This window comes from Cynara cardunculus (assembly GCF_001531365.2).
Source record: "Cynara cardunculus var. scolymus isolate 2C chromosome LG 11, CcrdV1, whole genome shotgun sequence".
NCBI lineage: Eukaryota > Viridiplantae > Streptophyta > Magnoliopsida > Asterales > Asteraceae > Cynara > Cynara cardunculus.
The window spans coordinates 21,852,437-21,869,852 of record NC_037538.1 but is presented as its reverse complement, the minus strand read 5'-3'; the positions used below and the strand labels follow the sequence as shown (position 1 = coordinate 21,869,852).

At 35.5% G+C, this 17,416-nt stretch overlaps 2 protein-coding genes across 2 annotated transcripts; both read left to right on the top strand.

Moving 5' to 3' along the window:
- Positions 1-391: 391 nt before the first annotated feature.
- LOC112521846 (peroxidase 47) lies at positions 392-2,201 on the top strand. Its single transcript, XM_025130838.1, has 4 exons — positions 392-757; positions 846-1,034; positions 1,114-1,276; positions 1,694-2,201. Exons 1-4 carry the CDS (start codon positions 557-559, stop codon positions 2,083-2,085), a joined length of 945 nt encoding a protein of 314 aa, XP_024986606.1. The 5' UTR covers positions 392-556; the 3' UTR covers positions 2,086-2,201.
- Positions 2,202-8,027: 5,826 nt separating this feature from the next.
- Positions 8,028-16,861, top strand: LOC112522045 (vesicle transport protein SFT2B). Its single transcript, XM_025131107.1, has 6 exons — positions 8,028-8,267; positions 9,546-9,599; positions 13,284-13,357; positions 14,501-14,618; positions 14,727-14,785; positions 16,517-16,861. The coding sequence occupies exons 1-6, from the start codon at positions 8,124-8,126 to the stop codon at positions 16,593-16,595; spliced, it is 528 nt and encodes a 175-aa protein (XP_024986875.1). The 5' UTR covers positions 8,028-8,123; the 3' UTR covers positions 16,596-16,861.
- The last annotated feature ends 555 nt before the right edge of the window (positions 16,862-17,416 follow it).

Genomic DNA, 17,416 nt, shown 5'->3' with positions numbered 1-17,416 from the left:
ATTTGATCGCTCCCATATATATATATATATATATATATATATATATATATATATATATATATATGCGCATAGATGTAAAGAGAGACCCCATGAGTCCTTTATGTCCCAACTTAGAAGCGAAGCAAGTTTTGAGCCCACAACAATTAGAAAAAAGATATAATTTTAAAATATACCTAATTTCATTTAATTATTATTTATAAATATATATATATATATATATATATATATTCGAAATTACATATATTTAAATATATCTTTTGAAAATATAATCTTTAAAATATACACAAACATCATAATTGTTTACAATAATTTTTCCGAAATAAAAAAGTGATTGATGATGTGACATTATCGTGTGTGTATATATACACATACAATCACTTAATGCTTCTTCATCACATATGAATCCATCACATCTTAACACCCACATAGCCCACCTTCCTTCTTTAGTTTCTTCTCATTCTTGCCTTTCTCCAATTAATCAATCTTTTAGTGACGGTTTTTGCCGTTTTAACGTCTTTCCGTCAGGAAAAAAGGATTGCCTTATTTATCGACCATCATGACAACGTTGATGTCAATCGTCGTGACGATGATCGCGATCATGTTTAGATGTTCCAACGGCCTCAGCATGAACTACTACATGATGAATTGCCCAATGGCCGAGTTCATCATCCAGAACTCAGTCAGATCAGCTTTGACATCTGATCCAACTCTTGCTGCTGGCCTTATCAGGATGCACTTTCATGATTGCTTCATCCAGGTACTTTTTTTTGTTCCCCGTGTTGACTAGGTCGAGTTGACTCACTTATGCTTTATAGATAATCAAGAACGCGTGTTTTTACATGCAGGGTTGTGACGCTTCGATTTTGCTTGATTCTACCGACGACAATAAGGCGGAGAAAGACTCGCCTGCGAATCTGAGCTTGAGGGGATACGAGATTATTGACGATGCTAAACAACAGTTGGAAAACCAATGTCCTGGCGTTGTATCTTGTGCCGATATCATAGCTATGGCTGCCCGTGAGGCGGTTTTTTTTGTAATGACATATTCTCGTTTTATTCAATATTTCGTTTTCATTTTGTATATGTCAGTTATAAAAACGGTCGTCGTTGCAGGCTAGAGGTCCGTATTACGACATACCGAAAGGACGGAAAGATGGGACAAGATCCAAAATTGAAGACACAAGGAACCTGCCTCCACCAACTTTAAACACGAGTGAACTCATTAAAATGTTTGGGCAACATGGTTTTAATGCTCAAGAAATGGTTGCTCTTTCTGGTAAATTATTGCACCCCTTATTTCTATTTGAATTCGTCCTAAGAATCTTACCCAGTAAAAACAAGACAAAGACCAAGAGTCTTATCCGGTAAGTGAGGGCGACGACTCTTACCATGATAAGCGTTTACCGGGTAAATTGTTGCATGCGATGTCGTTTTTGTGGACCAAAATCTAACCCGATAAGTAAATAATAGTGTTAAATTTTACCGGTAAACATTTATCGAATAAGTATTTGGTAAACGGTCCCTTAGTCACTTTATTATTAAGAATAAAGTTGTGGTTTTGTTAATGAAACTTTGTACCTTTTTTATTATGGTTATTTATTTTAGGACAGACGGAGTATATTTCAGACGGTTAATTAAATGCCATCAAGTTAAATGATTTAATAGCTAAACCCGACTAATTTTGGTCGTACAGGTGGACATACACTAGGAGTGGCTCGATGTTCGTCGTTCAAGAACCGTCTGAAAAACTTCGATTCAAAAAACGACGTGGACCCGAGCATTGACTCGCAGTTTGTGAAAATGCTTGCGAGAACCTGTAATGCGGGTGACAACGCAGAGCAACCTTTCGACATGACGAGAAACATGTTTGATAACGGTTACTATAACGCCCTTCAAAGGCAAGCCGGAGTCCTGTCGTCGGACCAAACCTTGATGGCGGACCCAAGGACCAGACCCATCGTCAACGGGTATGCTATGAATCAAGCCATGTTCTTCATGGATTTCCAACGAGCCATGGTCAAGATGGGGTTGCTTGACGTTAAAGAGACCGGACAAGTGCGTCAAAACTGCCACAAAAACAACTGATTTTAACGTCGTTTTGAATACTTGCAAAGGAAAGCTAGCTTTTTATGAGGTTTGATATATATTGGATTAGGAATATGTATACGAAATAGTATGTATTTGGTAATTGTGTGGAGATATAAATATATATATATATATATATATATATATGCATGTATATTAATATAGTTCTTGTCTCTCTTCTTTTCTAAGTATTAAAATTTATGATTGTAACACAAATATGGTGTCTCATTGGTTTGAGCTTGGCTTCAAAGGTCAAAAGTATCAGGAGGTCCCAAATTCAAATCCAAGGAAGAATAAAAATCCCTTTGTGGCCACGGAGGTTCAAATGCGGTGACTCCGGTCTATCTGCAAAGCAGGTGGTCATCCTGTGATTAGTCGACTCGCATAGCGGATTGGATATCCAGGTTAATAAAAAAATTATGATTGTTTTTTAATCACTTTAAAATATAAAATTTTATAAATTATGATTTTGTATTAGAATTTTTAAATATCTCTATCAATTACATTGTCTTTTTATATATTATTTATATAAGTTTATTAAAATTAAAGATAATAAATTATATATATTACTCGACCCTTTTGAGACTCTCTAAATCATGAGATTTTTAGAAACCAATGCATCATATGTTACGTCATATGATATTTTCAATTGATAGTTAGACTTTAATGGAGTAATTAATATATATTTGTTTTACAATCTGTTTGTTTCATATGTATTTGATTCACAATGTAAACATTTTTGACGTGTTTATGAGAACAAAAAATGCATGAACACATCATGAACTAAATACATATAAAACAAACACATTGTGAAACAAATATATGTTAATGATAATGTCATTTTTTTGGCGTTATTTTGATACCATAATTCGGGTAAGTTCGACTAGTTTCCAAGCAAACAAAGCATATTTTTAACAATTTCTTCCAAGTTTCTTCAACTGAAGCGAAGGAAAGTGGTGAATTATTGCAAAATACAAGGGAATCAAGCGTCAGAATAAAGATGTGGGAAAGTGGGGCCAAAGTGGGATATTGTTACTGGAATAAAGAGGCCTAACAATGAGTTGCGCCACCTTTTCAGCAGCTTGAAGTCACGTGTCTATTCAACACGCACGACCTTCCCCGCGACTTCAAGTCGCGGGCAAAGCCGCACAACCCCCTCACATGTCTTTCAAAGTATGTCGATTGAAAGTCGATTTTGGGAGATCACCTAATTTCAATCTAGACTGCTGGAAGTCGATTTTGGGAGATTAAGAAAGTACTTTTGGAGCCACAAAGTGTTTGGAATCAAATCAGGTTTGAAGATCGAAGACTGCTGTATGAGGAGAATCATCACGAGAGGGAGTTTTACATTCTTTTAGAGTTCTTGTTGAACACGATGTCCAAATCTAAGGACTATTCTTTCATCGTTTTGTTTGATACCACCCCCAACATGAACGTCATACTTAGTCTTTGGTTCCCTTGGTTCGATATGCATACTCACTGTATGTATTACATGATTCGACACCTAATACTTGTGGTTAGATTTAGGGGATGTTAACCCTCCTATCAAGTTTTTGGCGCTATTACCTGGGAACTAATTAGCACTGATAGCAAACCAAGTTATAACCATTATTACATTGGATATTTCATTTTTCATTTTTTATTCTTTCTTGTTATTTTTCTCTTTATTTTGGGTCACTAATCCCTTTATTCTACATTTAAGTTCTTAGTGGTTTATGTCAAGAAGTTATCGGGGGAAGAATTTAGAACCATACGAACTAGAAATCAAAAAGACCGCACGTCATTTGCAAAAAGAAGCTAAGGCACGAAAGCTGAGAAAGATGGAAGGAGACGGCGCGTTCCGAGGTGTGAAGTGGGAGAGAAGGGATGTCATAATTGGGGTTTTGAATAAGACGACCTGTTTATGTTGCATTGACAATGAAAGACTAAGGAACAATCCACTTCCACGGCCGCCATCACCGACGGGTTCCTATGAGGGTCTATGCCAATTCGACTGTTGTGAACATCAACATAGGTGTACAAGCACCTACCATAGCAACCAATAAATTTGAAAACAAATTTGATACTATACAACTGCTCCAACAAAACCAGTTTGGGGGTGCACCCACTAGAGACCCTCATAGGCACATTCATATATTTGAGAAGGTCTGCAACACTTTTAAGATGAATGGGGGTACCTGATGATACTTTTGAACTCCGATTGTTCCCATTTTCTATTTTGAAGTAGAGCGCCTACATCGGAAGAGAATCTACCAAACGGACATAATGATACTTAGGCTAAAATGGTAACTGCATTTCTTAGAAATTCTCTCCACTAGGCCGGACTGCTCAATTGATGGCTAAGATCACACACTTTGCCTAGTGGAATTAAGAATCTTTGTATGAGGCTTGGGAAAGATACAAAGACATGCTGACAAAGTGCCCTCATCAGGACTCCATGGGTAGATGATTATTCAGACCTTTTTCAGTGGTTTAAACCCTCAGTACAAGAATTATATCACTACTGCTGCTAAGGGTGCACTATGAATAAGACATATGAGGAAGCTATTGAGCTAATAAAAAATCTTTTCTGAGCACAATTATGCCACTTCGAGATCTTCAGTCAAACGAATAGCTAGTGTACAAGAGTAGATGAATTAAAGGCCATAAAAAGGATCAGTTAGATGCGATCACGAATCAATTTAAGGGAACTTCAATTCAATCCTCACCATATCTTGAGCCAACAATTCTAGAGATATTTCCATCCTCGATCAATCAGAAAGTCAAACGGTAACTTTTGATCAACATTCAATAGAGTTGGTTGTGAAAAGCCGGAGTTGGAATGTTTTCAGAACTGGGTGATTGGATTCTGTATTTGATTGGACTAGTCAGAAGTTTGAGTTTTTGCAATCATTAATCTAAAGTTTTCTACAAGAGTCCAAATCGTTAAGTGCTTTCAATCACTATTTTTTATTTGATCAATCAGAGATTTTGAAGGCCAGCAATCATTGTTCTGGAGGTTCTGGAGTTATCAAGTTTTTGAGTGTTCTCAATCATTCATATAATCTGATCAATTAGAGGTTTGAATGTTTACAATCATTGTTCTGAAGGCATGTCTGTGATTTAGAGTTTTCAGTGCCGATGATCACTCATCTGGCTGAGAATTTTTAGATCTGAGTTTTGGTTGTTCAATCTTCTGAAAGTTTGAAGAAAATCGACTTATCTTTCTTGATTGACTTGCTGATTAAAGAAGCTATATATTCTTAATGCTGATATTTCTCTTTGGATCTTATTGTCAAAGGTGTCTCCTTTGGTTGTTCAAGCTGTTATTAAGACCCCACTTTGTGAGCTTATCAGTACAAGTTCTTAAGCTGGATGCTTATTCAACTCATGGTTCAAAGAAAAATTCCTTGTTATTAGACTGATTCTACACTTGGTATGTTATGTAACTCGCATGTTATCTATCCCATGGTTGGATGAATCAATTTGCTTTGTGGCCGACAATGATTTTAAGGTTCAAGGTCATGTTGAGTTATCTACATTTAAAGCTGTTTTTTGTGCAATCAGTGGTGCTGAATTCACACTGGATCTTATTTTAAAGTTGAAACTAAAGAATAAGAGCTTTATTGGGGGGGGGGGGAAGCTTGAAATGTTCTTTGAAGCCGAGCAACACTAAAGTTTTTTAAAGAAAGTAGAGGGGGAGGCGATCTGAATGCTTCAAAAGATACTTCCTTTATAAAACTTTAAAGGGAGATTGTTGGGTCTAGATAGCCCCAAGTTAATGAAAGTTTTATAAAGCCATTCTTTGTATTGCATTGTAATACTCTTTGTAATTGGACTATGGGCATTGGGCTTATGTCTTGTAAATGACTCCTATAAATAGGTGTCATGGGCTTAGATTAGTTGTTGATTACAATTCACATTTCTATGAGAGTCGGCTAGAGAGGAGTGATTTCTTTGTAATTTATGTTTTCTATCAATAATAAAAACATATCTGTTTTTTCATCTAGCAATCTTCAATCTATTCATCTATTGATCTTGATTTGATGTTGAACTAGGATCATCATTTAAATATCAAGTTTTACTCATGCATTGTGTGAGTATTGATTTTGGCATCATGTTAATTGGGTGTTCAGATTAGTGAGTTTTCATCACAAAATGGTGTGTTTTGGAAAGATGTTTCTTTTACTGTAAAGACGTTTCATTTTGGATTGTTGATTTAAATAAATAGTCTTTCAGTTTTACCATCTTATAATTATGTTGAAAATTGATTGAACTACTAGGCTTTAGGCCTAATCCTTTTTATTTGTCAGCATGTTCATTAGATCATTGTTGGAGAATGGTCCTAGCGACAATGTGATAAGATGAGTGCCAGTTACAGGTAGAAAAAGGAATTAGCTATCGAGGACATCTTCTGTATATTAGAGACAATGACCGTTGTTAGGCTTTAGTAACACCCATCCCTGATCTAAACTTTGTGTAAGGTTTGGAGTATTATTTATTAATGTTAAATCTTATATTGTCATGATAGGTAATCAAATATTGATCTATAGAAAGGAATTTATCATTTAAATGTCGTGTTACAAAAAATTTTAAAAACTCGTTTTTTCCCAGATTTTGAAGTGTTACAACTTCATTCTAAAGTAGAACGGTTTTTTTAATGAGGTTCATTCGCAGGTTCACTCTATATCCTATTAATCTTTGGTATCATCAAATGTGTTGCGATTTATTATTTTTATTACATTTTCATGCATTTTACATTATATTTGGTTTATAATTTTATCTTTTTTGATAACATAATTTTTTTTTATAAAAAGGGGGAAAGCTACGGACGTCTTCTTTATATTAAAGAAGAAGGAGTTTTTAGTGTTTGGATTTAGGATTTAGGGTTTAGGGGTGTTTTAAGATTGCTTATTTAAAGTGTTTATTAACTTATTTCGATGTGGTACCGATAATAAAAAGTTTTTAGTGTTTGGATAGAAAAAGAAAAGGAAATGACCGGTTTGGCATCGGTAACTTCTAATTTATTAACTTATTCCAGTGTGGTACCGACAATAAAGTGTTTTAGTGTTTGGATGAGAAAAGAAAAGGGTATCTCATCTATTTTATCAACTTATCCGGTATGGTACCGCAAACACTTTTTATAAAACTTCAATTACTAGGGGTGTAAATGATGCGAGTTGAGCTCGAGTATCAGTATACTCGACTCGATAGCCATTTCTCAAGCTCGAACTCGACTCAAAAACTCGCAAGTAGTTAAAAACTAAACTTGACTCGAATTTGATTGCAATTTTTTAAACTCAAGCTCGAACTCATTTGAAGCTCGAACCAAGCTCGAACTCGAATCAAGCTCACCCATCGAAATTTATGAAATTTTAAAGTCTCTCCCTTGTAAATTATAAAACTTAAATGTGTTCTTTTAAATTTTAAAAAACTAAAAGGATGCACCTCAAACTTTATCATAAAAAAACAATGTTACAAACTTTATTTACGTCCCTCTCTTTTTATAACAACTCTCCATCTTTTTTTATTATCTCTCTTCCAATGTGGGACACTTCACCAACACTTCTATAATTTTTTTTGTCTTTTTTAATTATGATTTTAATAAAAAAATTATTGATATAGTTTTTATAATTAAAAGTGCACAATATTATTTAAATATTTAAAAATATAAGACACTTTTATAACATTGTATTATACATATTATATTATAAAACTGATTTTATTTAAAACTAACTATATATAAAAAATCAAGTATCTCACGAGTTTTTCGAGTCGAGTATTGGATAGTTTGACTCGACCTGTTAATATGTCGAGTTGAATTCGGGTCAAGCCTATACCGAATCGATCTCGAATAAATCGCGAGTTATCTCGTATAATTTACTCCAAATAAGCATTTATAAAAAAACATATTGTTAGTTTTTAAATAAGCAATCCCAGTCACCACCTTAAACCACCTCTTGTTGCAATACCAAACGAGGTGGGGGTATCGGAGTAGTAGCAGTGTCCAGCAGAACAAGAAAAGGAAAAGAGGGCAAATCAAATCAAATAAAATCAAAATGGATAAAATGAGCCAGGCCATGGAGAAGGTGAGGATGCTCGTCGGAATCGAAGTCGAAGATGATCAACGACGTGTCGACGAAGAATCTTCTTTTGCGTTCATGGATGACTTCAATCGTAACTGTACTTTGTCCACCAAACAGGTTCACTTCTTTTACTTTCTAAGATCTGAATAAGTATTTGTTTGCTACTCAGATTAACCATTCTTCGTTTCCTATGCATTTGCATTGCCAATTTCTAGAATTAGAGATTCGAAGAAATCAAATTTGGAAATCTAAGATCGGAAAATGCTACATGGAGTAATTTGGCTCTTTGAAAATCTAGATCTGTGGTGGCTGCTTGTATTGGTTACATATTTCACTGTCGTTCGTTAAATTTGCCGCAATATAGTGAAGGCGTTGAAAAAATTCATGGGGTTTGAGGTATGAAGATAAGTACAAAGGAGAAGAGATCTCTAAATTTTTATGATTTGTTGGTTGTAACACTTGCTTTAGGAAACAAGTCTCACCTGGTAACATTTAGTAATGGTCAAAACTCTAGTCAGATAGACCTTGTGCTTGCTAGGAAAGAGATGGAATGTCAAGACACTCAAGTGATATCCACATTTTATAGTCCTTCATTTGGAGAATGAGAGGGTGTTAAACTTGGATCAAGAAGGATTCAGCCGCTATCAAGATCAAGTTAGGTACCTTAAATTTCTGGGATTCTTTACAATTCATGTTTGGCGACATTGCCAAGAACATGGAAATTGCCAGGCCTAATATAGTAGAGGTATTAATCCTTGTTGAAATAAAAGTGGAGTAAAGAGTAGCCTTGGGTGTGATACAACCATGTGCATGCCTGCACCCTGGCCAGGGCCGTGATGGAGGAAGTGGTGAGGGGTGTCAAATGAACAATGATGAGATTTTGAAACTTTGCTACTAGCAGTGGAGCATCTAGGATCCTTTTATTTGGTTGAGCTTGGTGCCACAGTTATTTGAATTTTTGACATCAAGACTGGGCAATTATCAGCTAAGGACCTATTTGCAGAGAGATGAGTTTCTATACTAAGATACTTGCATGTTTCATCTACTTGGTTGATTTTGAACATTGAGTCTTTCAAATGGTTATTGGACATAAAATTATCCACAATTAGCATGTTGGGTTATTACATATGTTGCAAATTTGCAAATCTTGTATGTGGTTTTCTTAGATTCTGGTGAATTGGATGATTATTTTAAGACTGACACTTTTTTACTGGAACAGTTCAGTCAAAATGTACGGAAATGAAACCTGCAGTTGTTTCCAGTCTTATATTTGTTGCATTTTTAGTAGGTTCTGTTCTAGTTATACCTTGTATAATGTGTACTATAACCTTTTGAATTGCACCACCCATGTTCATTAAATATTGACCTGTTTTCTATCTCTCTCTTTCTGAACAGAGACTTTACGGTTTTGCCATATGCTTGGTTGCTGGTTTGACCTGTACACTTATGGTAAGTTTGAAGCGAATGTTACATAATTATTATGGTATCAGCTGGCTTTCTTTTTCTTTTGAATTCTATATTTAACTTTTTGCTGTTGAATAAATTGGTTTCTTCTTATCCTCCCATTTATTTCACTTGGCTTTGGATCATAACTGGCATGATATATATGTATGATCAACTAAACGCCATCTAACATGCAAACACCGAGTTTGATACTTCAGTGTAAATGGAATGAATAGCGGTATTAACAGGAGGGGATGGTTGTAGATAGACCATCGTGATTGAATTTCAGTATTTTTAGCCATAGACATTAAATGTTAGAAAACAGCCTGCATTACTAGCTAACTATTATTTGTATGTGGTTTACTAGGGGAGACCAGTGAATTACTATGGGGTGTCAATGTGCAGAAAACAGAAATTTAACCTGTTTGGATGTTGTTTATGGGGTCTTTCTAGAAAAAAAACTAGCATCTGGATGTTGGAATTTGCATCCAGTTACATTTAATTCTTCTTTAAAGTATATATTTATGTATGGAAAACTCACACACACACACACTCCTCACCTTTGGTGAGGCTTAAACCCTTGACATATGGGAGAAAAGCAAGTAGAAGAGGGCTTATGCTCGATTGTAGATGAAAAGATGGTGGTTCAATTCGATGTTATTTAAGACGGAGTTCGAGCAGGATATCTTACGTGCAGACTTGTTGAAGTAGTTCAACACATTGCTGTACAGATCAAACTTATTATTATCAAAATGATCCGAACTGTTTGCAAGGGGTTAGGATCTACCGGTAACCCGGGTGGCTACATTTAATTCATTGTGAACAATTACAATCTGCAAATGTTTCCTGTTTGAGCTCATTGATCCAGTTGTAGACCATGTATGCGCATGCCTCAATAATACATTCATGCCTGTAATACCAATCCCTTTCATGGTAGTAGATCCTAGGCTCTTGCTATAGTCTTTGACCAGACAAACAGCCTGTGCAGGCTGCAGCCCTGCTGTTAGCTACCATTTGCATGTCACACATGCAAATGTGCGTGGGTCTTTCTTCTGATCTTTGTCCACTGGTTTATGGGCCTTCTGGCTTCTGCAAACCCTAAATCATGGTCTTATCCCTCCTTGCATCAGTTTTCGTGTCGGGTCCCTGATTGGGCCTTCTATTACTTTGGAGGTCTTGATTGCACCTGCTGTGGTGACGTGACACTTTACTAGGTAAATTGTTTTAAGGCTTTCTGGTTCTCTCTTGCCTCTAGACTTGGGCTGATCGATAAAGGTTGTCTTTTTTGCTGGTTTCATGTATTTCCAAGGATTTAATGCTTGTCTCATTATTTCGTGAACTTCATTTGCTTGTGGTGACTTGGAAGCTTGTTGGAGTTGCTGGTAGAATATTCTTGGCGAGGTTGACATTCTGTTCAGATTCATTTTTTATAAGTTGGTTATGTTGAGTTGGATAGATAAAGCAAAGAAGCAACTGTTGTTCATTAAATGTGGTAGTTTACTCTTTGTAATTCGATAAATATTTGTTTTGATTCTTGGGGATTGGCCCCTGCAACTAGATGACATTATGTTTTTCTCCTGAACCTTGACATTGTGTAGGTTGGACCCTAGAGCTTGACAGTTAATAGTAGCCCCATAGATTACACACATGTGTATACATCAGTTTGACTCATGAAATTTGTCATTTTAGTTGCTTTATGTTTGGTTGTATGAATAAATGGGTAAAGACATTCTTGTCTCTCACTCATCTAGGAGTGAGTAGGTCTTAAGAGTATTTTTATGGTTGTTCATTGACATGAGTAGGCCTAGGAATGTTTAACTAGGTTTATTATTTCATGTTTCATATAATACATGAATTATCTTGTCCTTGTCATGTCTTATATCTACAACTTCCTCTTCCATGTTGACCCCTAAGTTTTTGTTGCACATTTTATGAATATGGTTTTTTTGATGAAACATGATACTAGGGCGAATGGTTCTGGTTTTTCCTAGGAACTATAGGCCTCAAAAAGGTACTTATTTCATAGTCATAGTCTTAGGCTGTATTTTGTCTCTACTAATGTGGAACTTATCAAGTAAAGTTTCTTTCTTCATTTTCAATATGATAGAGTCCATTATCCCAATGTCTTAGTTCTATTGTCTCTATTTTGATATTCATGACGTCGTCACAGGTAATGCCCTTTTTGCTGTATCTTTTGACCCTCCACATATGGTGACTGCATTTACTGCTTGTCTTCAACTACACGCTATGGAAATACATTCCTATACATATTCCCACACTTCTTTAATTAGCCTTTAGCCCCACCCTAAATATGTTATCCCCTGACCCTTTTACTTTGATATTTTGAATTCTCATTGCTCAACAAGCTAAAATGCTTACTCAGATTGTTAAGCCTATCCAGCAACTTGTTTATCTCATTTCTCATGATATTTCTTGTTCTTTGTCTTCTAGTTATTAACTTTCACTAATTATCATATTTCTCCTAATGCTTGTGATCCATTCATGCCATACATGAGGAAATTATTGTTCTAAAATCAAATAGGACCTGGATAACTTTTATCTTTCTCTTTGGAAAGATTCTGCGGGGGTTTAATTCGTTGTATAGACCTTGAAGCTCAATCCTCATGGTTTGTTTGCCAGGCTGAAAGTGATATTAGCGGGTGAGGGTTACTCTCACACATTTCATGATTATAACGAGACTTCTAGCTGAATTGGTAAACGGTAATATGAAACTGATAGGTACTGTGTCATTATGATTACTTTGGCTGCTATTTTTCAAGCCTTTCATCAACATGAAATTGAAAAAAAGGAACATTTCTAAATCTTTCTCTTGAGGAGGATGCATACATGGATCAATCTTTACGTTTTGTGATGTAGGAGGGAACTTAGAAAAGGCTTATTTGTTGAGATATTTGCATGACCATAAACATACCCTAATTGGTTTTCGTTGGGCCAACACATGGTTGACAAGATATATTTCATATTTATGGCATCGTGATCATTGCAGATTGTAGTTTTATAGTTTTTAATCCATCTCTAGTTTCAAAGGAAAGACGTGGAGCCTCAAGTATATGTTCAGGACTTAGTCAGTTAGATCCTTTCAATGGAAGTAGGCCTTCATATCTTAATAACTGGGTTGCACTAGCTCCAATGATCCCCAATAGGGACAAACCTTATTTTTGTTGAGGGTCGAACGGGATGAGGGTTACCCTGAAGACCCAAGATGGTACATGAGACTGGTGCGAGGGTAAACTATCTCACAGCCACGGGGCTTATTATTGCTTTCTTGTGTGTTGCGAATCATTTATTAGTCATTACGGTACAATTCTTCTATTATTGAGAACCTCGATAAAAATTTAGGGTGCGGTCATTTGTATATAGGGGAATATTCTAAGTTATAGGTTACTCTGAAACTAGCCATGTGGGAGCACAATGAAAATGTAAATTGTTAAATTTATACATTGACGTTATAGCTTCGAAGTTTGACCATCTGTTTTGCTTTCTAGATGATATTCTTCTTGTAGTATTATTAAAGTTAATGCTTGTAACTTGAATTGGTTTTCTTGTAAGAAAGAAGTATTCATTATCTGTAGAGATGCCTTTCTTGGAATTATATGTAATCTGGAGTAAAATCCGATTATTTCATAAACGACTCTGGCTAACTTGCATGATAAAATCCATTCTTCGCAGTCAATGCTAGTCTTCTTCAATCCAATCAAGTTTGGCATAGCATTCACCTTTGGAAATTTGCTTTCACTTGGAAGGTTTGTCTTGAAATAATATGCACTATATTTAGAGGACTTTCATAGCCTTCCAATTATTTATCTTGCCATTATTTCAATTAATATCATGCTGCCTCTGTTTTTCTCATCATTGTGTACATTGATCTCCATTTCTCTTCTCTAACTGGTTGCTAGTTTTTACAAAATAGTTGACTCCTCACAGTGATGTTTTTAGTAATACAAGATGACTATGGTGGATTGTTTCCCCTCATCTTCCATACTTGGTGCTTACAGTTATATCCCAATTAAATTTTTCTCAAGTCGACTCTGTCTCACTGAACTCCCATGTTGATGCTCCTAGATATTATCTGAACTATGCCAAGTGCATATGGCCCTATGCACTGCTTATAGGCAGCATTCCTGAAAAACTGAATGAAAGGTTGCTTCTAGAACTGGGAATATGACCAGTTGCACTTAACATTCTTTCTTATTTTATGCAATTTCATGCTGAAAATGTCGAAGATATGTGTTTGTCTTAGCAAATCCTGAGCTCAGTCTTTAGGGTTGGTACAAAAGTTCTGGTCTGATGTATGACCATTATGGAATATGCCCCTCTTTTCTTTAAATTGATTTTTTATGTAGGTGTTGCTATAATTATTAGTTAGAGACCACGTTATGCCTGCTCCACTCTTTTCAGTGGTCAAACTTGATTATAGAATGAATTTTTTTATTAAGATCTCTCAGTAGCATCTGAAAGGCTGATCAAGACATATTCTAAAGGAAAACTCGTTAGTTTGCTTATGCTATGTAATTAGAAGAGATAATAGTCGATGCAAGTTATATATTCAAAGAAACATATTATTTCTTTGCGATTACTTTTTGATCAATTACATAAACATTCTAGAGATAACAGAGTATTGTGCAAGTGTGTAATTATTAAGTTGCGTATGTACAATCAGCTGAATTAATGAATTTGATTTTGAGCTTACGTGTCTAGTTTATGCTGTTTTATTCAACTAAGTTGATATGCTATCTTTTAATTCATCTAAATATAAATACATGATAATCCAGGCCTTTGTTTCATCTTAAATGTTTTTGATGCAAAAACAAGTTTGCATTACTAATACCTTCCTCATTCTACATGTATTATGTTTATATATGCTAAGATTTTCTTTTGTATGGCAGCACAGGATTCTTGATAGGCCCTAAGCGGCAAGTGAATATGATGCTTGATCCTGTTCGAATTTATGCAACTGCATTATATATTGCAAGCATTTTACTTGCTTTGTTATGTGCTCTCTATGTAAGTCAGCCTTCCTTTTTGCCCTTAAACAGGTAAATCCAACCATTTTTGTTCTTCTTTAAAAGTGACTCCTCTCTCATTCCATCTTCCCTTGATGGCAACAAGCAGGTTCATAACAAGCTATTGACACTGCTGGCCATCATCTTAGAGTTTGGGGCTCTCATTTGGTATGTCATAAATCTTACTCCTGTTACTGGTGTAACTATTTTATAATCTGATTTTCTCGAAGTTAGGTTTATGGTTACTTTAGAATTTGACTACGGTGTTTTAGAAAGGAAAAAATCAAGATTTAATTAAGAGACAGGAGGGAGGCAAAAAGAGAGGTTTTCTGCGAAGAGATTCTTTTAGGGCAAAATGCATTAAGATGGAACGAAGTTTGCTTTATTTCTCATCAGTGTAACAAAGAATTTGTTTTTCTCGATCAATGTGACAGTTTCAAAAAAGTTATTTTTTACCCATTTTCACTGATAACCTGCTGATCTTGTAACCTTAAATGACGTGGATTTCAAGTTTATTATCTACTTCACTGTGACCCTTTTTTAAACATTTCGTAAACCTTGCGTAAACGGGTATCCATGTCACCGAACATTACAAAATCAGCAGGTTAGTGGTCAAAATGGGTACATATAGGAAAATTTGAAATTATGTTGGATCGATTGAGAAAGAAATTATCCGATTCAGTGCATAGGAACTAAACCAAATTTTGATGCATTTTGCGCATTTTTTAAGGCAAGGTGTATGACTTATAGATTAAAGAACTACATCTTTATTGAGTTATGGCTGATTAGTTATCATTCTCTACAGCAATTTTCGAACTATTAGATGGTATATGATTCAAACTTTTATTACAATCATGTTAAAACATGTGCAAAAGGTGTCTCCTGATTGTTGAAAGCCATTCTAGCAGTTTGCTATATCCAATCAACTGCAAACTGAAGCAGTCTCCATAACTTTTTGGTATATAACATCATCTTAAAAAAGCTAAAGAGAACCTTAAATCTCTGGTTGATTTCCCCTAATAATGTGCTGAACCCCATTATGTTCTTCTTTGCCGTCTCTGTATCCATACCATGATCTCAAGATTTGGACATTTTTCCAAAAAAAGACGGCATTTCAGTAGCAGATACCAAAATCCCATGATCTTTACGTCTTTAAAGAAAACTTAGCTGCTAAGCAGTTATCGCGATTCTAAACTGGAATGGTGGTCAAGACCATGATTTGATATCGCAGTGGACAAGCAGAAAATATAGCGGTTCATAGTCCTCATGTTTTAATGTCGACAGAAAGGGGTTGAGGGTTGGAAATGTCCCTACTTTAAAGTAAAGGTAGGAGAGTGAGATGACTTACTAGGACAGAGCGATAATAAATAAAAGTATGTACACACACATACATACATATATAAAATCAGGATCGTGTACGATTTGTTTTTCCATCTGAACCACTTTGTCACCGGAATTTCACATAAGTTGACATGTTAACATGGAAATGTTAACATAAGTTAAACATACATGAACATGAAATGTTACATATATGAGGATGTTAACTTGTATATATACATATAGACACAAAAAAACTTAATGTAGTATACATGTAATATACATCTGATATTCAATAAAAGCATAGAGTTTCAACATCAGAACATAATTAAAACAGTTGAAACAATCAGAAACTTAATTAACTTGATCATGATATAGGTGTTCATAAACAGTAGATTCATATGGGTCCTTAAACACTCGAACAAAACGACATAGATGGTCTTCAGTGGTCGAGTGCCATGGATGCTTGAGGTTCCTCGGAGCAAATGGAAAAACCGATTACTTTTCGATTTTATATCAATAGACACGTTCTTTGCAGGAATCTAATGTGTTCCGGTTTTTTTTTCCCAATTGATGAAACAGGTATAGCATGAGCTATATTCCTTTCGCTCGGGCTATGGTCTCGAAAATCATGGTAGCTTGCTTCGACACTGAATTTTAAGTCGACTTCAGTCTTGTTTGTTGCATGTACATGAGAGTATATGGTTTAGAGATTTCTACAAGTCCAAGACTCTACCTGTGTGTGAGTTCGTTTGATTTTTAGACTGTTAACTAATTGGACACTGTAACCAATTTGCTCTTCATCGAAGAACATCATGTTGTTGTCTTCATCGATTGTGGTGTGCATATTCCATAGCAGGCAGGCACGAATGGATGGAAAAAGAAACCGAAACCTGCGAGCATCAATACAAGCGTATAATTGGTAGCATTAAGTGTTTGTTGTGAGTTGGAGGAAAGAAAAGAAACGGTGTATGTGAATATGAAGAAGAGAACAGTGTGTTGAAGCCCATTTTCAGCAATTAATTTTTTAAAATATCATATGGGATTGTTACCAAGGGGCTGTTTGGTTCAGGAGGAATCGGTCCCATTTCTTTTATTTTCAGTAGAGTTTGATATGGAAGGCAGCTAAGTTTTGGGTCTTCATCAGAGTTGGTTACATTTTGAATTTGTAGAACTTATAAATGGTTGGTTTCAGACACCTTTTAAAAAAAAAAATTGACTCATTGTCTTTTTCATTGGTCAATAGACCGGTTAAAGTTGATCAGGCCCTTAAGAGAAGGTTAAATTGTTGCAAGTCAGTTTTACATATTTTGGGTTAGGGACTAGTTAAGGTTGTAAACAGTTGCATACGTGATGAATATTTTTTTGATCAAAGTAGTGATGGCCAAATCTGTCCTGTCCGAAAACCGGAACCGGTTGGGGTTTTTGGCAGTTTTGTGGGACCAGGACCGGTTATGGACCGGACCGGCCCCAAAATTCAAA